A 22,204-nucleotide genomic window follows, 5' to 3' on the forward strand; every position below is an offset into this window, starting at 1 on the left:
TGGAGGAGTGTCTATACAAATAGCACAAGAGGGAACCCCCAGGGCCCGGAGCTAGGCAGTATGGGAGGGAACCCCCAGGGCCCGGAGCGAGGCAGCATGGGAGGGAACCCCCAGGGCCGGGAGTGAGGCAGCATGGGAGGGACCCCCGGAGGTGGGAGTGAGGCAGCATTTATTTGCACTTGTGCACATAGTAGCCAGTGACGTAGCCCAAGATGAAGATGACCCAGAAGAGGACCACTCCAACCAGCACCTTCATGGCGATGCCCAGCTTGCCCGAGCACAGCTTCTGGGAGATCCTAGAATAAGAATCTCCCATGAGCCCAGTCCAGGGCTACAGAGAGGCTCCTGAGGGGGCTTGTGTGGGGGAGGGTGGCCAGATGGGGAAAGTAGGTGGGCTGAGTGCTGCTGGAGTCAGTTACCTGTCTACCCCAAAGGTAATGCCCAGAGCCGTGGGCACCTGGGTGGGCTGACACAGGGGTCCGGGTTGGACAGAGCTGCTGCTCAGTACAGCGGGGCCACTGGCTGGGTAGGATTTTACCTCCTATAGCATGAGGCCTCCTCTGCACTAGACACGGCTGTCATGCTGACCTCGTCCCGGCTGCTGTCGTCCCATCTGCTGTAGTGGACACCACTCTCCTGGGACTGCATGCTGTAGGCCTGGGGTGGGGCCACAGTATTCAGAGTGGAGGAAAAGCAGGTATCAGACCAGACCTAAGAAGGCAGGCTGGAGCTGCCTTTAGGGGAGGGTCACCTCAAGGGGGTGGAGGATTTAGCCGGATTATTAGAGACTAGCCCAGGGTCACAGTGGAACCACCAGATAAGGAAGGAATTCCAGCCCCGTGACATGACGCAGGATGGTGGCCCAGCCCTGACCCTCAGGAATGTAAGCCTCTGCATCTCCAGCTGGGGCCTCTCATGCTGGGCGAGGGGATCTCCTCCCTCCTGGGACATTATCAGGGGAGGCAGCCAGGGCAGCCCCCAGAGACCAGGAAAGCGTAGCTGCCAAAGACCTGATAACCGTCTTGCTCCCCTGCCCTGTAGATAAGGCCGGAGCTCCCCTCCAGAGAGCCTGGCAAAGGGAGGGATGAGCAGTGGCTGGTACGGCCAGCCCAGCCAGCCAGGGAGGAGGCCGGGCAGCAGCTGTCCTCAGCCCGCCACCCCCCCCCCCACCCTGCTGCCTCTGAGAGGAGGTAAGCAGGGCTTCTGTGGGTCCCAGGACTCCAGCAGGCTCTAGGGTGGCAGGAAGTAGGGACAAATGAGTGCCTTGAGCAGAAAGGTTCCTATCACCAAACCGTCCTGACTCCCTCAGGGACAGCCACCCCTAAAGAGACCTGACAGCGGGTTGGCAGGAGTCACTGTGACAATGTTGCCATGCATGGTTGCTCCCGCCTGCCTGCCTGCCTACGGGCCTACACTGGACACTTGACTAAGCATCTTGTTTGCCCTCTGACCCCTCCTGCTACCTGTTTACCTAAGGGGAACAGGACATACAGCAGAAGGCTGTGAGATAAGGGTATGGTGAGGTGGCAGGTACCCAGTGTCCCCTCATGGCACCCAGCTCCAGGACCCTGTCTCCTAGCAGCTGAGGCAATGGCATTGTAGCCCATTCTGGACAACCCTGGACGCTGTGGTCTAATGGCACAGGAAACGTCTCCAGAAACCCAGGATGCCAGGCAGAGTGGGAGGAAGAGGCCATCTTAACCGCCACGCACGTGTCCTCGGTGGAGCCTCTGGCTGACAGCCTGACGGGCCCCCGTGTTGCTGAGCGTGTCAGATGAGCCTGCCAGCTGCCTGTACGAGGCTGTCCTTTCCTCTAGGTGGACAGCGGGCTGTTGGACCCAGGTGGTAGCCACATTAGGGTGAAATGGGTTAAATACCCCAACCCCTCCTTGGCCATGTCACCAGCCGTGGGCAAAGTGCTGGGTGCAGTGGACTGGGAGGGGCTGTGAGGAGGGAGCTTTTTCTTTTACTTTGCTGCTCACGTGAGGACTGGAGCTGCTACACCACACATGCAGTCTACATAGCCACACTAACCCTGATGGGGCTGTTCTAAATCTACAGCAAAACCTGACCACTTGTAGACGTCGGAGTGTAAGGAGAGTTCCCCCCTCCCCCCCCAGTTTGTTCATGCCTGAGGGAGCCGGGTCCTGTTTGGCTGGAGAGGCCACCAGATAGCAGTGAGCTCCTGGGCCAGGCTCTCCTGGGCTTCCTTCATCCTGATCTGCCCAACCACCACAGACACAGTAGGAAAGGCCCCTAAGGCCCCTTCAGACCCAGAGCCTCCCCTGAAAGGAGCCCAACACGCCGCTGCCCATTAGACCCCACTGCCCACAGAGCACCTCTGAGACCCCAACTTACAAAAGCGAGTCCTGGTGGGAATGAAGCCTCCGGGGCTCGGGAAGGCTGTCAGGGTCTGGCCACCCGGATCCCACCTTCCCCCAGCAGGGCACGCCAGGACGTGAGATAGGGTTGGTGCCTTAAATAAAGAAAACAGAGGTGGGAAAAGAGTTACAGCCTGCTAGGGGAAAGTAACTGGCCCCAAGGGTGTTCCCGCCCCCCGACCCCCCCAAGAGCTGGGCCGGCAGTTCCGGGCCTGACAACCCTTGGTAGTTAGGCCTACCTAGCCCTTCCCACTCCGGAATTCTCCGGCCAAGGAAGCTCTCTGGCCCCGGAGGACATCGGAGTGGTGGGGGCCGTGCTGGCATGCCCACCTCCCTGAGCTGCGCGGGAAGCTGCCGCCTCTCTCTCTGCTTTGTCTCACCTGTGCCCTCGCTAGGGCCGCTGCGTACGCCAGGGACGCGGCTCCAGCCCCTAGGGTGACGGGGGCGGGGCCCGAGGCTGGGGGGGCGGGGTCTGAAGGGCAGGATCGAGCCGAAGGAGGCCAGGCCGGGAAGCCCAGACCAGATGAAGAGGGGCGGACCCCTCTCTGGCTGCCCCAGCCCGCCGCAGTACCGCGCTGAGTCACCCGAGAGGCCTGCAGAGGGCGCCAGGTCCTTGCCCAGCCTCGCAGAGTCCGGCAGGAGCTCAGAGAAAAGCTGGGCTGGGTGCTCAGATGGAGGACGGAGATGGCCCTCTTGAATTGGTGGGCGCCCACGGCACGGGGCGGCTGCAGGAGCAGAAGAGTGCGTGCGCAAGACGTGGGCGAGGAGCAGCCGCGGAGCTTTATACTCAGCAGAGCACGTGGCACAGACTTATGTCAAAACATCGTGGCCACAGACACCAGGAGCCCAGGGATTGGGAAGACTTGCCCTCAGCACCTGTGCCCCTACCGTATCCCACCCTTTCGCCATCTTCCGAATGGCGCTCCAATGGCGAGAGCGTGCCCCAGGTGGAAGTGTTAGATCTGAAGGGGAACTGGGGGAGGGGCACCCAGTGTCTGGCTCCCCTGCAAGGGGAACCCTGGGACAGAGGGCTCTGGGGGTGTGGATGTGCCCACAAACAGGCCAAGGGGAGGGAGCTGTGGGATGGGACGCAGCAGCCCGGGGTAGTTCCGGTGCAGAGGATGCGGTCCTGTGGGTACCAGAGAAGCTGAGACGACCACGGTGGCCAACTTCTAAGGTTTAATTCTATTCCAGAACAAGCCACACAGGGTGGCTTCGCCAGCGGGGCCCTGGCTCATGACTTGGATAGCATCTTCTTGATCTTGCTGGGCAAGGAGACGTCCGACTGCTGCAGCGGGGGCACCTTCACACCTTTTTGTTTCAGCTGACCGTAGAAGTCGCTTCTCTCTGTGATGATTTTCTGGACAAGAAACATAGTTGTCAACGGGTGGCCTCTCAGCCCCTACCACCCGCCCAAGGACTTGCTGCAGCAGGCAAGTGCAAACCAATGTTAACAAAACAAGGGCAAAAAGCTGCGGTCTGGAGTGTGATTCCCCTGCAGGGCTGTGGTGGGGCCCCAGGGACGAGTTCTACTTTGTGCAGAAGGGAGGGCCGTCCAGGCCCTCATCAGTTCTGTTCTCATTCCTAGCAGAGGTAAGGGACCTCAGGCAGCTGTCCTTCTGTCCCTCCTCCCTCTCCACCAGCAGACACAAGGCCAAAGGCCTCTCCCCAGGGTCCTGCTCTCCAGAGGTACCGGGTGACCCAGGCTCACCACCCCCACACAAGCCACAGGGAATGTTGGGCTCACAAGGCAATGCAATGGAACAGAGTGGCTGCTAATGAGATGGGATCCTGTGGGGCACATGGCCCCAACCAGAGCAGCCTGGTACCTCAGCAGTCCCCAGGCCACCGGGACCCTATACCTCAGGGTAGGCATGTCCGACCCCTTTATAAAGGGAAGCCCCTTCAATTCAGAGAAACACCGAGCCCTAGGATCTCCACCGCAACGGCTGGTAGGCAGTGACTACGGCAGTCCACAGGCACCAAAGCCTGCATTAATTTTGTCACAGGCCCTTCTAGGGGGCACTCTAGGTCCATAGACGTTGACAAGGCTGAGGGAGGTGTCTGTGCCAGGTGTCTGTGCCCAGCAGCTTCTATGGAAGGGCTCCACCAAGGAAGCTGAGCTAAACAGAGGACTTCCAGAGTGTAGGCAGTTTGTCCCTCTCCCGGGGCAGGGATGAGGGTTGGGGTAGCTGAGTACCCCTCCTCCATGAGGCTGACAGCAGCTCAGACTCCGCAGCTCCATGCTAGAGCTGTCCCTAGGGATATCCTTGTCCCCTCTGGTTGAGCAGAGGAGGAGGACAGTCCTGGGGTTACAATGCACGGGTGGCCTGGCCAGGATGAGAACTGAGGCCAGGCTTCACAGCCCTCGGCCTCAGGTCATGGGCAGTAGGGACACAGCTTGGGTCCCCTCCTCCCTCAGCCTCAGGTGATGGGCAGTGGGGACACAGCTTGGGTCCCCTCACCTGCAGAGATTCCAGGACGCAGTTATCAGAGAGCTCGGTGGACAAGTTCTTGGTCCCACTGACATTGTAGACAGCCTGAATGATCTTATTCCTGAACTTCTCAAGCTGCGAACAAAGGTAACGCCATCACCTACCGCTACCGAGAGCCATGCCTGGCCCTGCCACAGTAAGCCCTGCAGGCCAGGAAGGTGCTTCTTGCTCCTGCTTGTCAAGGCTGGAAATGAGACTTTCCTCGGAGCTAGAATGTTCTGGATCAGACCTCAGTCCCTGGGTGGCCCCACAATGAAGCATAAAAGCTTTAGCACGCCGCCACACTTATTTTTATGTTCTTAAACTAGAGAAGTGCACCACCACTCCCCAGTTGAAATGAGAGACCCTCACCTGTTAATGAGGGACGCTCTCTACCACACCAAGATAATATTCCCAGCCCCGTACATGGGTTTAACATATCAGCACAGGACAGGGCTGGAGAGACAGTGCCATGATTAGGAGCGCTTGTGGAGGACCTGAGTTCAGTTCCTAAGCCATGGGGCCAGTGAGATGGCTCATCAGGTAAAAGCACTTGCCATTAAGTCTGACGACTTGAGTTCTATCCGTTGGACCAACATAGTGGAAGGAGAGAACCAACCCCCCAAAATTAACCTCTGGCCTCCACATATACACATGCTACATGAGAGACAGAGACAGAGAGACAGAGAGACAGGGAGATGGAGAGGAAGAGAGGGAAACAACTGTAATACAATTTTTAAAATAAAATAAGAACTGGGGGCTGGAGAGATGGCTCGGAGGTTGGGGGAGCACCGGCTGCTCTCCTGGGGGTCCTGAGTTCGGTTCCCGGCAGCCACACGGTGGCTCACAACCACCTATGGTAAGATTTGGTGCCCTCTTCTGTCATGCGGCTGTGCGTGCAGGTGGAACACTGTATACGTAATGGATAAATCTTAAAAGCCAACAAGACAAACAAGAACAGGCTTCGCTCTGGTAACCCACTTGCTTACCACGCACGAGGTCCTGGGTCTCACCTACGGCACTGAAAAACTATAAAATCTAATCAACATGGTACAGAGTTGTACGTGACCCCTAAAGCCGGATTTCTCCACACCAGTCAGCACCTTCATCCTAGACCTCCAAGACAAACCCTCCGGGTTTGGTCATCCCCTGCCCAGTGTCCAGGAGTCAAGCAAAGGGAGTCTTCTTTCATTCCAATGTTACTGCTGATGCAGGGTTATTGTTGTTGTTTGAAATATTTCTCTATTTCTAGTCCATGCATATGAGAGTGCTGCCTGTAAGGGAGTTTTAATTTAGTCATCACTGCTCTGGCAAGAGGTCACATCCAAAGACCTTCTAGGTCTCTGTGGTCTGTCTGGGATACAGACACCTCTTTAATCCCAGGAGACAGAGGCGTGCAGAACTCTGAGCTCTAGCCAGTGCGGTTGAGTCAGTGAGCTGAGAGACAGTGCTGTGGGGTTGAGTTCGTGATAGTTCAGTTTGTCAAATTCAGACTCACTTTTACCAGGAGAGTTTTACAGGCTGAAGCGAGAACAAGCCAGGCACAGGCGAAGACGGAACAAGCCGGAGAATGAGAAGGAGCCAGAAGATTAGAACAGGTTGTTAGAGTTAGGTTGAGGCCAAGCAGAACAATTCAGAGAAACCAGATTGAATCAGTCAGCTAGGAGAGGAGTTTGCGCCAGAACAGCTGGCCTAGGTCAGCAGGCAGAGGCAGTAAGCCTCTGAGATGACCCACTCCATCCTCACGGCTGGCTCAGGAAACAATCAAGGACACAGGGGTGGAAGAGTCAGGGGATGGGACATGACACAGCCTACGGGAACTCACAGCAGCTGTGGTGACCTGCACAGGGTCAAGCCGGTTAAAAACTCTAGCATAGATTGTGACAGGTGTGACAGTTCCGACAGTTCGGGGGTTAATAGCCTGTCCACTCCTGCGGCGGACCTGAGTTCAAGTCTGTTCAGTTACTTCTACGATTGCTACCATGTGGCACTATGACCGAGGCAACTTATAAAAGGAAAGTGTTTGAGCTTAGGGTTCAGAGGGCACCGGCACATGGCATGCGTACACAAGAGCTTACATCTTGACCCACAAGTGGGAGGCTGACAGCGAGACACTAGGAGACTTTCTGTTGGAGGACGGCCTGGTGTATTTTGATGCTAATTAACAAAAAGCCACACACTTGGGCGGGGCAAATGAGATAGGCGTGGCTAAGGTTCAGGACTTAGAGGGACAGAGAGGATCTTGGGAAGAAGAAGGGAAGACCAGAGAAGAGGAGAGGAGAGGGGAAGGGAGGGGAGGGGAGGGGAGGGGAGGGAAGGAGGCGCCATCATGGGCGAGGTGGAGGAGAAGCACATGGCCAGCGTGGATGGAGACTCTGCCCAAATGAAGAACATTAACAAGTATTTTTAGGGATGGGAGGTAGCGTGATTAGAAGCAGATGGTGTGGGATTGGGGCAGGTATGGAACGCCTGCCCCACTATGGGAAGTAGTTTACAGGATTGATGTCTGCCCTGCCCCAGGTTAACTAAGGCTATTTTAAAATGTAACAGGTGTCTGTGTCTTGATTGATTGATTGCTAGGGCGTTAGAAAATGCTGCTGTAATAATAATAGGTAGAGACCTAATGATAAACAGTTATTAGGCCCTACTGTTAATTTAACGACAGCAACTTTTGAAACCTCAAAGCCTGACCTCCAACAAGGCCACACTCCCTAACCCCTCCCAAACAGTTCCATCAACTGGGGACCAAGTACTGGAACTTGTGAACCTGTGAGGGCCACTTTCACATTCAAACCACCGCAGACTGCGAGACCTCAGCACACCCACTCAGGGTGTTTACACCTCCCTTTAACTCCAGCTCCACAGGAATCTAGCCCCTGCAGGCTCCTGCTCTCACGTGTGTGCCAGCACACCCACATACATACGCATGATTGTTTTTAAAACTCCAGCGTGGAGGGGAGTGGCCTCACTTTTCTTTGAGTGGTGACCACTGACAGGTTGTTCATAGCCGGGTGTGTGAGCCTGCGGCCACTTGCACAGGGACAGCACTAGTTGGACTTAGTGGGTTATTTTATAAAAATTTAAAAAAGGTTAAGAGGGCTTGAAGCCAAAAGGGGGGATACATGGGGGAAGCAGGAAGGATGTGGCGGGTAGGATGAAGGGGGGACAGACACGGACGCAATCACCCTCACCAGCTTTTTTTTCCCTAGCTGAACCCAAGGCCAACTTTCTCCCTTGCCCTTGCCCTCTGTGGTCCAGAATGTTCCATGAGGCCTCACACCCTCCTTCACCACTCCCCAAGCATTGACTCTGCACTGCGTGCCGCAAGCCGAGGGAGAGAGAACGGGCTGAGCACGCGGCCCGTGACCCGCTAGCCCTCCATGGGGAGCAAGGGCAGGCATTACCCTGGCCTGACTGGCCTCCAGGACCACGCGAGTCTGCTGTTCTGCCTGCTGGACGATCTCTTTCCGGCTCTGTAGGTCATCACACAGTTCTTTCCACCGCCTCAGGTGGTCCTGGTCCAGGTCGACCTGGGCCTGCAGCTCGCTGGTTTTGCTGTGAAGCTCTGCGATGGCCTTCTCACCCTTGACGAGCTCTGTCTCCAAGTCAGACACTTGCTGGGGGGGGGGGGGCGGGGGGGGGGGAGGGACCAGGAAGGGCAGGGCATCAGCTGCTCCTGTGCCATCCTTACCACTTCGTCCCAAAAGATGAAAGCCACACAACTCGCGTTCCCGCAAGCTAGCCCAGCCATGCATGACCAGAGGCCCCCGGGGTGGGTCTGCTAAGTGGGGTGCTGCCTGGATTAAGGGGCCCGGCTCAACTGTGAGGATGCGCCAGCCTTATTTTGCCCCACCATGGTACACCCCAACCCACAAAGATGGCAGCGCAGCCCAGCCTTCAGGGATGCCCACGCCGGCACCTGTCGGAGGACGAGGTTTTCTTTCTCAATGAGTCCCATTATCTCCTGGTGCTTCTTCTCCTCCCGGAGGCTGGAGAACTGCAAGGCGGACAGTGGAGTCGGCCTGGGGCCCAGACCCGCCTCCTTGCACTGCCCCACCCACAGGAGTGAAAGCTGCGGGGAAGGTGCGGGTGGGGGGGGGGTGGGAAGAGGGGGAATGGGTTCTGCCAGAAGGTCGGTGGGAGATCAAAAAGGGCCCCCAAGATCCAGGAAGCCGAGCACTGGGTGGTGTCGAACATTACAGATCCAAGAAAGCCAGACCCTAAGCTGTTCACAGGGAAACCTAAGACCGAGCAGTTCATACTCCCGTTTTCTAGAAGTTTCAGAGAGGAATGGGGTCAGTGGCCAGCTGTGGGCGCGCTTGTGGGGAGACCGTCTTGGCTGTTAATTGATATGTGCCTGAGAGTGGAGAGCACCATTCCCTGCCTGGGGCCCTGGACTGCGCAGGAGTAAACAGAGCCTTCTGAGCGCTAAGCACGGTGCGAGCATTCGTTCTTTGTCTTGACTGTGGATCTTAGCTGCTTCTGGTTCCTGCCTTGACTTCGCTACCATGAGGAAGTGTGACGTGGAATTGTGGGCTTCTGTGACGAACCTTCTGTGCCCTAAGTTGCTTTCTGTCAGGTACTTTGTCCCAGAACAGAAATAAAAGTAGATCAAAGAGGTGCAGAGCAGTGCAAACAAGGATTCCAGACACAGGACACATTTCCCGAAGGTCACCGAGTGTCCATACGGTGTGGGATCACACCCCTCAGGCTCCTGAGGAACAGCTCAGTGTGGGAAAGACTCAGTTCTGCTTAAGGGGAAGGCTGCTAAGAACGCGACCGTGCTCCAGCGAGTGTATAGATAACACTACGTGGACTTTTTTTTCTCTCTCTCTTTTCCTTTTTAAAGTTATTTTTATCTTTTACTTCTTCTATGGGAGAAGTCTCAAGTGTGGGGAGCAGACATGGAAGGACCGGGAAGGCGCTGTGATTTGGGGGACATGACATGAAACTCCCAGAGAATCAACAAAAATAGTATGTGGAAGAAAATCAGGATCAGCTCTGTGTGGTTTCAGGACACTCCGGACAGAGACGGGGTCTCACAGCTTTCCAACAGACAACCATCAAGGCACAGGATTTTTCAACTTCGGTCTTCCCAGCAACAGGCCTGGAAGCTGCCCAAACAATCCCTTCAACCTTCACAGCAGGGCGGGTGATGACTTCCAAACTGTGGTCAACCTGATGGCTGTTAGTGCGTAGACTCCAGGCCTTTTCAGGTAGTTTGTGTAAGCTCAATTCTCTCAACAATTATATTTTATTATGAACTTATTAACTGAGAAGAGTACCTCACTCATAACCCGACTAACCTAAACAATAGGAAAAGGAGCTTAAAGAATACAATAATGAAACCGTAAGGATATCAGTTCTGAGGAACAATTCTCCTGGCGTAATCAGCAGGATTTCTTGTGCTGGAACCTGGAGCAACCAGAACCCGGAACCTCATCCGGAGCCCTGAAGCCTTCCCTCGAGCAGTTCTCTCTAGGAGCATCTCGAAGTGGAGCGATGAACAGCCAGAACTATCCCAAGTCTCCAAAGGCCCCGCCTCCTGTTTTTTGGCTCACATTTATATCTCCTCTCAGAATTTGTTCAAGGATGTTTTTCAGCTGGTTAACAACCAATCTCCCCCACATGGTGGTTCGACTTCTAAGCAGATAAACATCACCTGCTCTCTCACAAGTCTTTCTCAACCTCCACCTGTGATCTAAACAAAAAACATGGCTATCTCTCCTTCAGGTTTGTGCCATTCCCAAGGCTTCTGAAAGACCCCTGGAAACGTGCTACACAAAACATAAGGTGTCATCAAGAAAGAAAGAAGAAAAAGCTGGGTGTGGTGGCACACGCCTTTAATCCCAGCACTCAGGAGGCAGAGGCAGGCGGATTGCTGTGAGTTCGAGGCCAGCCTAGTCTACAGAGTGAGTCCAGGACAACCAAGGCTACACAGAGAAACCCTGTCTCGGAAAAAAAAAAAAGGAAGAGAGAAAGAAGAACACGGTACAGACACTTAAGATGGCGACCTGAGGGGCTGGAGAGATGGCTCAGTGGTTAAGAGCACTACCTGCTCTTCTGAAGGACCAGGGTTCAATTCCCAGTACATGGAAGCTCACAATTGTCTGTAACTCCAAGATCTAACACCCTTACATCAATGCACATAAATTAAAAATTAAATTAAAAAACAATTAAAGATGGCGACCTGAATCTCAGTGACTTTAGTGAAACCTGCGTGTGTCTCCAGCAACTGCTGGAGTGATGTCAGTGTGGTGATGATCTCGCTTAGGTTGGGATAAGGTGATGCTAGGGAGGGCAAGGGATGCAGGGTTGGGGTGGGGGTGGGGTGGGGGGGTGCCTGCTGTGGGAGGCAGATGAAGACGTGGGGAAAGAGGGAGTCATTCTGTGATGTCACCACGAAGATCAAGTATCTGATGCCTCAGTGGAGTTTTCTGAGGCGGGGGTGGGGGGGAGGTGGTGGGGACGGACGGGCAGGGGGCGGGGTGGAGAGGGAGATACTTGTGGAGGAGCTTGGAGGAGAACCTTTCCACTTCATAACATGCTGTATCCTGGGTATTTGTTAACCCCTGGGACTCAGAGGTCAGCAAACGTTTAGGAAGTGACATGGGTTATCGCAGCAGCACAGGACACAGGGGCACATACTCCAGACCAAAGAACAGCGGGGCTGTGGCTGTGCACATGGCTTGTGGCTGTCCACAAACTCAGGCAGGAGTCTTGGCTTTGCTGCCAGCAGCTGGTGCCCTGGGCTGGGGGTGGGGGTGCTCTTTGTTTCCAGGGAAAGGCCACACTCCATGATCTGCTGGGACTCCCGAGACCCTAACCCTAACCCTAACCCTGAGGGCTCTCTGAGCCGGGTTAGCAGGGCTGCGGGGTGCGAGGCCACGCCCACCTTGTCAGTCATAGCCTGGATCTGCTGTTTCCGCTCGCGCAGCTCCTTTTCCAGCAGATCGTTTTCTGTGGTGACCTTTCGCAGCTGAGATTCCAGGAAGTCGGTTTGCCGTTGTAAAGATGTGATGGCCCCTAAAGAGGAAAGGAGCAGACAGGCATGGCAAGGAAGTGAGGACCCGCTGTTTGCCCTGTGGGTCTGACTGTCTGGTCCCACTTCCTGGTGCAACTCCTGGTGGAGATGGACCCACCACATCTCCTGCCCGCTGGGCAGAGCAGGCAGAGCTGAGCGCCCACACCCACCGGCATGAGGCCCGGCCCTTCCTACCTGTGGCCAGGGAGTATCTGGTCCTAGTGAGTTCCAGCTCACTCTGGAAGTCCATCAACATACGCTCATACTCCTCGAGGTGCGCCATTAACTCCTCCTCAAAGGACTCGGTGGTCAGGGAGTATGACCTCTGGGGACGACGTTCCTCCTCCTCCTCCTCCTCCCTCACTGTCCACATCTCCTCCTCCTCCTCCTCCTCCTCTTTCTCCTCCTCCTCCTCCTCCACCATCTCCTCCTCCTCAGCTCCTTTGGTCTCCTCTGTCTCGTCCTCAGGCCTGGTCTTGGCCGCGATGCCCCTGGGTCTGGCGGTTGCAGCCTCCTCGATTGGCCCCCCGGGGCTCTTTTCCTCGTCCATTGCTAGTTCCATCTGCAGCTCCTGGCTGCTCTCTGCTACGTTATAGTCCTCCTGCATCTGAGGGACAGAGAGAGAGAGAGAAAAAAAAGGGCTGTGGACACAGATGCCCGCCCCCCCCCCCAGGTACAGGGGAGAGTACCAATTTGTCTCTTCCTGTTAGGGCACAACTGACCCGCGCTCTGGGTGGGGAAGGGGATTGAGCTGACCCACCGCCCCCACCCACACTTTAGGGAGGGCTACCACCACCGCTGGGAGCCGTGGGCTGGGGCCTCCTAGCACCCATCCCCCGCTAGGAGGGTGTGAGGTGCGACAACATGGGCTTCCGCTGGCTGCACACCTGTATCCAGCGTTGCAGCTCGTCCTCTTTGTATATGGTCTTCAGCATGCTCATCCTCCCGAACTTTCCTGGAGTCTCAAAGGACCGGTCCTGGTAGATGCTGCTGTGAGCCCCAGACTCCCCAATTGCTCTCAGGGGAGCCCCAGGTGATGTCGCCCTCCTCCCTCATCCCCTCCAAGGGAACATCGGTCTCTCCAAGTACAGATGGGTGACCACAGGAGAGAGTGAGAAAGTGGCATCCATCAGCGCAGCAAGGCAATGGTCTGCAGATGATGACCCCATGGGGAGTAGAGCTCGGGGGTTGTCCACCGCCCCGCGCCCCGCAGAGGAGCTTTCCAGCAAACATTTGGTACAGTGATCATGATCACCTGGCCACCCTGTGCCCTCATGTCTGCATAAGAGCCCTTGGGGGGGGGGGAATGGGGGAGCAGCCGTCCTGTTTATTCTATCTCAAGCATCTGCATGGGCAGTTTCTCCCAAGGTGCCCAGGCACTACCCATGACCTCCGACCTCCTCCCTGCTCCTGCATGTAAATGCCTGCCCCAGCATAAGTCACCTGAGTCTGCCTCGCCCAGCCCCTCTATTAAAGATCTAAAGGGACAGAGGAAGCAGAGCCTGTGGGCTTTTGGGGACACCTCTGCTGCTGGTAGGCTCACCATCCTAATGGAAGCTGAGGACGTCTCGGTGCCTTTGCTCCTGAGAAGGCTTTTCAGCTGCTTCTTCAGGAGCTCCTTCTCCTTGCGGAGCATCAGGATTTCCTGATCTTTCTTCTGCATCCGGGTCTCCAGCTCTGAGAGACGCTGGAGCTCCTCTCCCAGCAGGGACAGGGACTGATCCTGAGAGGGCAGGGGTGGGCTCAGGAACCCCCTAGACTGAGGTCTCAGCACAAAGGAGATGCGTTTGCTCCCGAGGGACAGGAGGTAAGACCAGAGATAGAGAATGGGGAAGGGAAGAAGGGAGAGTGAGCAAAGGGGCCAGGATTGTCCTGGAGGTCGGAGGACCGCCTCTGCATACAGAGGAGACACACTTGGCCCATAGGCAAATGGCGGTTTATAAAGGTAAAGGGGGGATTTAATTTTGATTGGGAGTGTTAATTAGGCCAGCCAAAGGGGGCCTTTTGATTGCTGGGCTATAGTACTTTGACAGCTGGGCCTTGGTGGTCAGCCTCAGGAGGAAGAAGTGGCCAAGTAAAGGCTTCAGGAATGTAATCGAGTGGGGTGTTTGTTTGTTTGTTTGTTTGTTTGTTTTAGCAAAGCAGAGGGAGTGAGGGAGAAAGGCGAGGTCTGCCAGAGTCCGTTCAGATCTGTGTGGAAACCAGAGGCGGGGCTGCTAGGCCCATCCCAGCCACCCTGAGAAGAGCAGTTCCCAGCCACTCAAACCCTGGGGACAAGCCACGCAGCCGAGCCCTGCGGTTCCTATGGCCTTTCCATGTATCCTGAGAACAGACCCTAAACCCCCGTGCAAAGGCAGGACGGCCTTCCCTCTGTAACCCAGGTGCCGCCCATCCTCAGAACCTCAACTCCATCAGTTCTTCAAAACAGAAGACAAATTAAAGACATCTTCGGCAAGCAGTTCCTAACCAGCAGATATGAACTCAGAGAAAGACCAAAGTGAAGCTTCAGGCTGGAGGAAAATGACGGCAAACAGAGCATTCTAGAAAGGAGGACACCACCATGGGCGTCTATGTAGCCTGTGGGTAAACAAGGAAAGCACTTGGGAGGTCAGAACATGAATGAATGAAAGTGACTGTGGGGCCATCGCAGCACATCAGGGCACATCCGAAACTGGGACTAAATCCGGCCTGCAGACCGTAACGGTGGCTGGTTAAGGATGGATGCTGCTCCTCTGAGACAGGAGTCTAATTACAGCTGCGACTGGCCTGGGACTGCTATGTAGACCAGGCTGGCCCCAAACACACTCTGCTGAGATTAAAAAGTGTGTTCCACCGACTCCATGCCATTCGTGCAAAAGAGCAGAGTTTGGTTCCCAGAAGCCGCACAGGGCAGCTCATGACCACCTGTCTCCAGCTCCATGAGAGCCAACACCCTCATCTGGCCCTGAGGGTACCAGTACACATGTGAAAAAAAAGTCACACAGACACACACACACATGCACAGACACACAAATAAACAAACAAATGCCAGATTGCAGTCTGGAGATGCACTTTCTAGGGGAAATACAAGCTAGCATAAGCAGCCATCTTGAGGGCTTGGCGTTTACGAGCGCTGGCTGCTCTTGCATAGGACCTGGCTTTGGCTCCCAGCATCCACGCATCCACACTACCATCTGTAACTCCAGTTCCAGGGCTTCTGGCGCCCTCTTATGGCCTCCACGGATGCTACATACACATGGTTCACAGACTTACACGCAGACAGAACACCAGTGTACATGAAATGAAAATAAAATAAAATAAAAATAGCCATTTCCAGAATTTGAATTTAGAATCTAGAAAAGAACCAAAAGTTGAGCCTAAAGAAAGCAAACTGTGGGCTGGAGAGATGGCTCAGCGGTTAAGAGCACTGGCTGTTCTTCCAAAGGTCCTGAGCTCAATTCCCAGCAACCGCATGGTGGCTCACAACCATCTAAGATGAGATGTGGTGCCTTCTTCTGGTGTGCAGGCATATATACAGGCATTTATACGGTAGTATAAAGAGTGAATAAATGATTCTTTAAAAAAAGAAAGGAAGAAAAGAAAGAAAGAAAGAAAGAAAGAAAACTGGGAGGTGGGAGTGGAGGGAATGTGAGACACAAGAATTAGTGAACTCCCAGCTTGCTGACCCAGGCCTGCAATCCCAACTCTTCAGAAGGCTGAAGCAAGAAAATCATACAAGCCGGGCATGGTGGCGCACGCCTTTAATCCCAGCACTCAGGAGGCAGAGGTAGGTGGATCGGTGTGAGTTCGAGGCCAGCCTGGACTACAAAGCGAGTCTAGCACAGCCAAGGCTACACAGAGAAACCCTGTCTCAGGAAAAAAAAAAAAAAAGATCATAAAACCAAAGCTTGCCTGGCCAACTTAGTGAGAGCCTTCCTGAAATTTTCCTAATAAAAAAGAGAGCTAGGAGCATCATTCAGTGGTAGAAGGCTTATTCTGAGCACACTAGGCCCTATGTTTAAGTCCCAGCACTATGGGGGAAATAAGTGTAAGAGAGAGAGAAGAGGAAGAAGAGACATGGATAAAACAAGAGGGGATGAGATGGCTCATGGGCAAGAACGCAGATTGCGCTTGTGGAAGACCTGGGCGTGGTTCCCAGTGCCCACAGCAGGAGGCTCACAACCCCCTGCAATTCCACCTTCAGGGGGTCCGATGCCCACTCCTGGCCTCAGGAAGCATCTGTATCTGCACACACCCACACTCAGATCCATCCACTTACATACAGAATTTAAAAACAAATCTAAGAAAGAAGCAGGCGTGCCTGGAAAGACTGCTGTCTCGCTGTGCAGGCATGAGAACCTGAGCTCGGGTTCCACCACCCTCGTAGAAGGCCAGGTGTGGGGCCAGGTGTGGGGTCAGGTGTGGGACCAGGTGTGGGGCCAGGTGTGGGACCAGGTGTGGGGCCAGGTGTTGGGACCAGGTGTGGGGCCAGGTGTGAGGCCAGGTGTGGGGCCAGATGTGGGGCCTTGTACACCTATAATCCCAGTGCTGGTGGTACAGAAGCAAGAGGATGGCTAGAACATGCTGAGCCTTCAAAGAAACAAACAAACAAACAAAACCCAGCTAGCTCTAGGTTGAGTGGGAGTGAGGCAGGGGGCACTAGAGAGGACACCAAAGTTCCTCTTCCACTCTCACAGGCACCCACATTGGTACAGGCAGCATACATGTCTACAAGCCAACACCCTTTAAATGCAGACACACATTAAAAAGAGGCATGCAACACTGTAACATCAGGGAAGGCGAAGGGGGTATGGGAATCATCCGTGTGACTGTTACAATCTCTTTTAACGTTCAAAACAAAAGTGTAAAGTGGGAAAACAATACCAGGAAACACATTTTACAATTCTGCCTGTGGTGATTTGAGAAGTGTGCACATGTCTCCAAGTAGTCTGAGGATTTGGAGGATAGGGGGGCAGATGCAGGGGGGCTGGCTCATTTCCTCCTGGGCGCTGATGAGAGTTTGCTGGCGCGAGTGGCTCTCCTGCCACTACGCAGGACTACTACCTCCCAGAAGACACAACGCGACCCAGCAATGCCATCCAAGGCCCTGCGGGGAGCCGGGCCTGTCGCCCTCCCTCAGATGCTGCCAGCCTGGTGAGTTGCCCATGAGGCCGTTCAGGTGATACTGACAGTGTGGTGTGAAAACCTTTTCCAGAATGCTGAGTCAGAGGACAGACGTCCTTTTGAGCTCCTGGACGTATCATGCATAGGGCCCGCAGCATATACATGGCAGCTGCCATCCTTGCCGGCACTTGCAGAACCTCATTTGCTTCTGCCTAGTGTTCTCTCTTGTGCATTCAACAATGGTGCAGAGCTTTTGTTAAAGCCCTCACTGGGTTTTAAAAAAACAAAAAGAAAGAAAAGAAGAATGGTTGGAGCTGGGGAGAAGCTCTGCCAGGAAAGTTCTTGGGTGTGATCCCTGGGGCCCACGTAAAGTAGGAGTCGGGGTTAGAGAAGTGGCTCAGTGGCTAAGAGGGCTGGCTGCTTTCCCCTGCTTTTACAGGGCTAGGGCTATTTTGTTTCTGATTTTTGCAAGACAGGGTTTCCCTGTGCAGCCTTGGCTGTCCTGAACATGCTCTGTAGACCAGGCTGGCTCAAACGCATGAAGATCTGCCTGCCTCTGCCTCCCTGAGTGCTGGGATTAAAGGTGTGCGCCACCACACCTGGCAAGGACCAGGGGCTTATTCCCAGTGCACACGTGATGGTTCATAACCATCTGGAACTCCAGTTCCAGCCAATCTGACACCTTCTCTAGACTCCGTAGACACTACACATAGAACACAGGCATATATGCAGGCCAAACATTCATACACATGAATTAATTCATTAAAAAGATAATACAAATCAAATCAAAATGAAAGACTCATTCTATTAAAGCCAATGATGTAAAGTTAACTCGACATGTTTTTAAAGGCAGAGGTGGGGGCACACTCAGGTCCTAGCACGAGCAGATCCTCGGGGCCATATAGTCCAATCAGCGAGCTCCAAGTCAGCAAGAGGTGCTGTCCCATAAAACAAGACCAACAGCGCCCCCAGAATGGCACTGACGGACGACGGCCTTTGTCCCCTGTGCACACGCATTCACATGCGTGCGCGCGCGCGCGCGCGCGCGCGCGCACACACACACACACACACACACACACACACACACACACACCTGCACATGCGTGCATGAACAATTGGTTTCGTGATACAGAAATAGTAAGCATACATCTGGGGAAGTCAGCTCAACGTAGCGCTGACACCACGCCCATCACAGAGGGCGCGACTGGAGAGGCTGCCCCTGCAGGAACCGCGGAAGGAGAAACCACCTGCCTTGTGAAGAAATGGAACCTGCGGACTAGTAAAGCTTGCCTGTGGTGTAAACACCAAATCCCAGCTCACTTGAAAAGCTGAGGTAGGGGGATTGCAAATTCAAAGTTGGCCCGGGATGTAGAATGAGTTGAAAGCCAGCCTGGGATAGAAAGGTCTAGGGCTATAAGCACATACAAGACCCAGGGTTTGAGCCCCGGAAAGAAAACTAGGAGGAGGGATGTATTCATGGTAACCTAGAGTCTTCCAAAGCCTAGGCTAGGCAGGCCTGAATTTTTAAAAAAACAAGGACAGAATAGCCTGGATGCCAAATTCAACAGAATTCTAAGGCAAGTAAACTGTGGGCTTGACTCCCACAAGTACCCAGTTTTTGAAAGGCGGGATCCCAGCAGCATGTGCTGGCTTGTGCACAAATCTCTGGGTAGTCTCTGCCTCTGTTATTTAGACTGTTAGAACTCGTGCTCACAGGGCCTTCTGGGCTGAAAATGTACAGAATGATTGGTGGCCACATGTGTTGACAAGTTCTGTGCCAGGTTAAAGTGCCACACACTGGGACGAGGAAGAAGGCAGGGCGTGTGTGTGTGTGTGTGTGTGTGTGTGTGTGTGTGTGTGTGTGTGTGCTGAAGTAGGGTGTCTGGAGGTCATTTCAGGCCACAGCTAGCCAGACAATAGAAAAACAGGTCCCCTGTGGAGTGGGCAGGGAGGACGGCCAGTCATGGGACCCTACCTTCTCGTGGATGACTGAAATGTACCAGGGAACTCTGGTCTTCTGGGACTTCTTGGCCATGGTTGGGCTGTCGGTGGGACTCGTGGCTGAGGTCTCGCTCCTCTTCCGTGGGTAGTTGAGCTGGCAAGCACTCCTGCTGGCTGCCAAGAGGTGACCTGTGGGGGAAGCAGAGGCCAGAGGGCATTTGGATTCTTCTCTGCGAAGTCTTCCATGACAACATCCCTGACTCTGATCCCTCCCTCAGAGGCCATCATCTGTGACCCTGCCAAATTAAAGTCTTGAAGTCTTATGCACCTACTCCACCAGAAGCTGATGGAGAAAGGACCATGGGGCTGCCCCCCAGGACCAGTGCGTCTCCTCACACCCACTTAGCGTACACTTACAGGATGAGCTGCACCCCCAGGACCAGTGCGTCTACTCACACCCACTTAGCGTACACTTACAGGATGAGCTGCACCCCCAGAACCAGTGCGTCTACTCACACCCACTTAGCATACACTTAGGGGATGACCAAGCCTCAGATCCCAGAGTGGAGGAACCAGAGTCCCGGAGTCAGGACAGGAAATCATCCCCACAGCTGCCCTTGACCACGCCGTGACCCAGCCCTCTTGGCAACCCCAGGGTTAGCCTACTTCTCTATTCAAGGAGGCAGTATGGGGTGGGGGAGCAGGGCGGAAGTAAGTGGCACAGAGAAGGTGGAGGATGCAGCTCAGCAGAAGACAATGGGCAAGGTTAGTGTCTCCCTCCCCCCCCAACCCTGTGAGAGTCCTCAGACACTGGCCTTCGGGAGCCTCTTACCATCCACACTGGTGGCAGAGTCCTTCCTGTCCAGGTACTGATCCTCGATCACCTTCCAAGCTCTGGAGCTGGCACATGTGCCCTTGGGCAGATCAATCATGGTGGCAGAACCTGGAATATGCACAAGGTGCCAGGAGGGGACAAAAAGCCTTCCTTGTCCCGGAACCTCTCGGGCCAAGGCGGTCATGTGATCTTCAAACACGAGGCCAGGAACAAGGGAGTCTCCAGATGGAGGCCTGGGGCTCAGTCACGGCCTCCATCACAAGATGCTCTCTTGTCTTTTTTGCCCATCTGATCACAGAGCAATGGTGGTGCCCAGGGATGGGAGGCAGATAGATACAGAGCCTGTAGCCTAGATTCTGTGGTTCCTCGGCCCACCCCTGACGATCCCACAGTTCCCTTGGCTGGGGGAGTAGCACCTGTCCCTGACTATTGCTGAACTTCACAGTCAAGTGCCCGAGCTGCTGTTGGGGACGTGGAACGACAGCAGGTCAGAGAGCCAAGAGGTTGGGGCGTAGCCTCGACTCTGAATGATGGCCCCCTGGGTGGCCACCAAGCTGGCCAGTGGCCTTGCCTGTACTCCTGTGCCTCAGCAGAGTGAGGGGGAGGAAGGTGTACGGCTTCTAGCACTGCTTGGGGTGTTTGCTGCCTCTGAGGCATCTGTAGCCTTAAAGGACTCTTTCACAGAAGCCTCTAGAAACTCTAACACCCCTCCTCTCCCACTCCAACACTCTAACAGCAAAACAAAAAGGATTGTGTGTGAGAGGATTCTGCCCTCTTGCATCTCTCTTATAGTGTTAGCAATCCCCCAGCCTCAGCACAGGTCTCACAAACTCTGTCCACCTAGAGAAGATTCCAGAAACAAGAACTGGCTTCTTACAGGCTGAAGGGAGCCAAGAGGCAGCAAGTTTCTCCAGTCAGCCTTGGTGGTATACGGGGCAGGGGAGGTCTTACCCATGTGAGACACAGATGTGGTCCTGGTGCTGAACTGGGGGCACCCAGGCCGCATGAGGAAGGCCTTTTTCATTTCTTCCATTTTGGACACAAAGCTGTTTGGGCTAGTGAGTTTCTTGAACTGGCTCTGGCAGGAGAAAAAAGCGAGACCGGATGCTTGGCGTGCACCTCTAGTATGGCCGCAGGCTACCATCCCTCCCCCAGACCTCCCCCCTCCCCCATCTGTGCTGTTGCTTGTGGCAATGGTCCATCGAGTTCCTGGCCAGCTGGAGAGCACACTGGGAGGCCCCATATTGGAGCTCACCCTCGGCTGGGTTTCAGCATCTGACTAGGACATCAGGCTGCCATCACTATTCCCAGTTCCCCCCTCCCCGCTCCATCCCCACCCCGGTGCATTGTGGGTGCAAGCGACTCTTGCATCTGAATTTCCTTTCTCACCCTTTCACTCCCTCCCTGACTCTCAGGACAGACAGGATCCCTTTGCCCAGGGATCTGGCTGCCCAGACCAAGCAGAAGCCAAGGTCTGCGAAGGGAGAAGTCAGATGCTCAAAGCAGCTACCTCCCCAGGAAAGCCTGGGGGCTCTGGGAAGGTCACGTGTCCTTCAGCCAGGACTCTGCCCCCCGTCCTTGGGCCTCCCAGGCTCTGTGTGGCGTAGTGGCTTCCCACCAAGCATTACCAACCTCTACAGGTTGACAGCTCCCATAACCCTTGGGCAAGGGAGAGGGGCGGCAGGCCCCATGGTGGCCACTCAATAGCTACAGGCACTCCACCCAGCCCTGCCTGCCTGCCCGCCAGCCTGCCTGCCCGCCTTCCCGCCAGCCCGCCAGCCCGCCAGCCCGCCAGCCCGCCTGCCTGCCAGCTCATACCGCCTTTCGGTAGTAGCAGCTGATGGCCTGAGCTGAACTGCAGGGGCTCCAATGGCTTCTTTGCTGCTGCTTCTCTGAGTCACGGGAGGCCCGGCTGGTAACGCTCTGGAGCAGCACCAGGCCCTTGCTGATCAGAGGAGATGCCGAGCGGTGCTCCTCAGGTAAGGTCTCTCTCTTCATTGAGAAGGCAGAACCAAAGGCAGAAGCTACCCTGAACGACCACACAGGCCTATTACTCCTGTGTGCAGATCCCCTTGTGGAGGGGGCAGTCAACCTTAGCTTGAGCCTTCGGAAAGGTCCAAGCCAGAAAAGACGGGCTTCCAATGCTCCTGTCCTACAGGCTCCTGGGAGCAGTGTGTGGCATCACAGATGTCTCCATAGAAACAGGGCAAGGTCATAGGCTTCTCAATTTACTGCAATTAGGTAGAGGGGCTGGGAAGCCGACCCAAACAGTAGTCCCACCAAATCTCGAGATGTCACAAGAGTAAGTGAGAGAAGTGGGCTGACCCCGGAGGACCAGAATCCTCCTCTCTTATTTCTTGGGGTGCGGGAGGGGTAGTGATTTTCTTTGTTACTAGTATGTATTCGCTGTACACACGGGCAGAACATTTCATTCCAGGATATCACA

General features: G+C 54.8%; 2 protein-coding genes across 4 annotated transcripts; both read right to left on the reverse strand.

Annotated features, from left to right (window-relative positions):
* Positions 1 to 152: 152 nt before the first annotated feature.
* LOC311599325 (small integral membrane protein 1) lies at positions 153 to 12,207 on the reverse strand. Of its 3 annotated transcripts, XM_084785148.1 has the most exons (7): positions 11,751 to 12,207; positions 8,775 to 8,852; positions 8,260 to 8,472; positions 4,847 to 4,951; positions 2,621 to 3,741; positions 2,359 to 2,476; positions 640 to 657 (listed from the first exon to the last, which is right to left on the reverse strand). In XM_084785148.1, the coding sequence occupies exons 1-5, from the start codon at positions 12,000 to 12,002 to the stop codon at positions 3,616 to 3,618; spliced, it is 774 nt and encodes a 257-aa protein (XP_084641274.1). In that variant the 5' UTR covers positions 12,003 to 12,207; the 3' UTR covers positions 640 to 657; positions 2,359 to 2,476; positions 2,621 to 3,615. The 3 variants fall into 3 exon arrangements, with proteins under 3 accessions (XP_084641276.1, XP_084641274.1, XP_084641275.1); XM_084785149.1 differs by lacking the exon at positions 640 to 657 and having other exon boundaries at positions 2,363 to 2,476; positions 2,712 to 3,741; XM_084785150.1 differs by lacking the exons at positions 4,847 to 4,951; positions 8,260 to 8,472; positions 8,775 to 8,852; positions 11,751 to 12,207 and adding an exon at positions 153 to 296 and having other exon boundaries at positions 539 to 657; positions 2,621 to 2,972.
* On the reverse strand, positions 12,071 to 21,905 carry LOC311599713 (coiled-coil domain-containing protein 27-like; the record flags this gene model as incomplete). The annotated part of the gene is made up of 8 exons (XM_084785713.1): positions 21,577 to 21,905; positions 20,710 to 20,836; positions 19,756 to 19,866; positions 18,958 to 19,112; positions 13,423 to 13,602; positions 12,767 to 12,856; positions 12,146 to 12,486; positions 12,071 to 12,074 (listed from the first exon to the last, which is right to left on the reverse strand). Exons 1-8 carry the CDS (start codon positions 21,754 to 21,756, stop codon positions 12,071 to 12,073), a joined length of 1,188 nt encoding a protein of 395 aa, XP_084641839.1. The 5' UTR covers positions 21,757 to 21,905.
* Positions 21,906 to 22,204: the final 299 nt, after the last annotated feature.

This window comes from Acomys minous, assembly GCF_964271855.1.
Source record: "Acomys minous genome assembly, chromosome: 6".
Taxonomy (NCBI): Eukaryota; Metazoa; Chordata; class Mammalia; order Rodentia; family Muridae; genus Acomys; species Acomys minous.

Coding starts and splice junctions, on each gene's coding strand:
- LOC311599325 (XM_084785148.1), bottom strand. CDS start 12,002: ATGTGGTGGGTCCATCTCCACCAGGAGTTGCACCAGGAAGTGGGACCA. Junction 8,853..11,750: donor TCCAGGCTATGACTGACAAG/GTGGGCGTGGCC, acceptor TCCGCCTTGCAG/TTCTCCAGCCTCCGGGAGGA. Junction 4,952..8,259: donor TGGAGGCCAGTCAGGCCAGG/GTAATGCCTGCC, acceptor CTTTGTTCGCAG/CTTGAGAAGTTCAGGAATAA.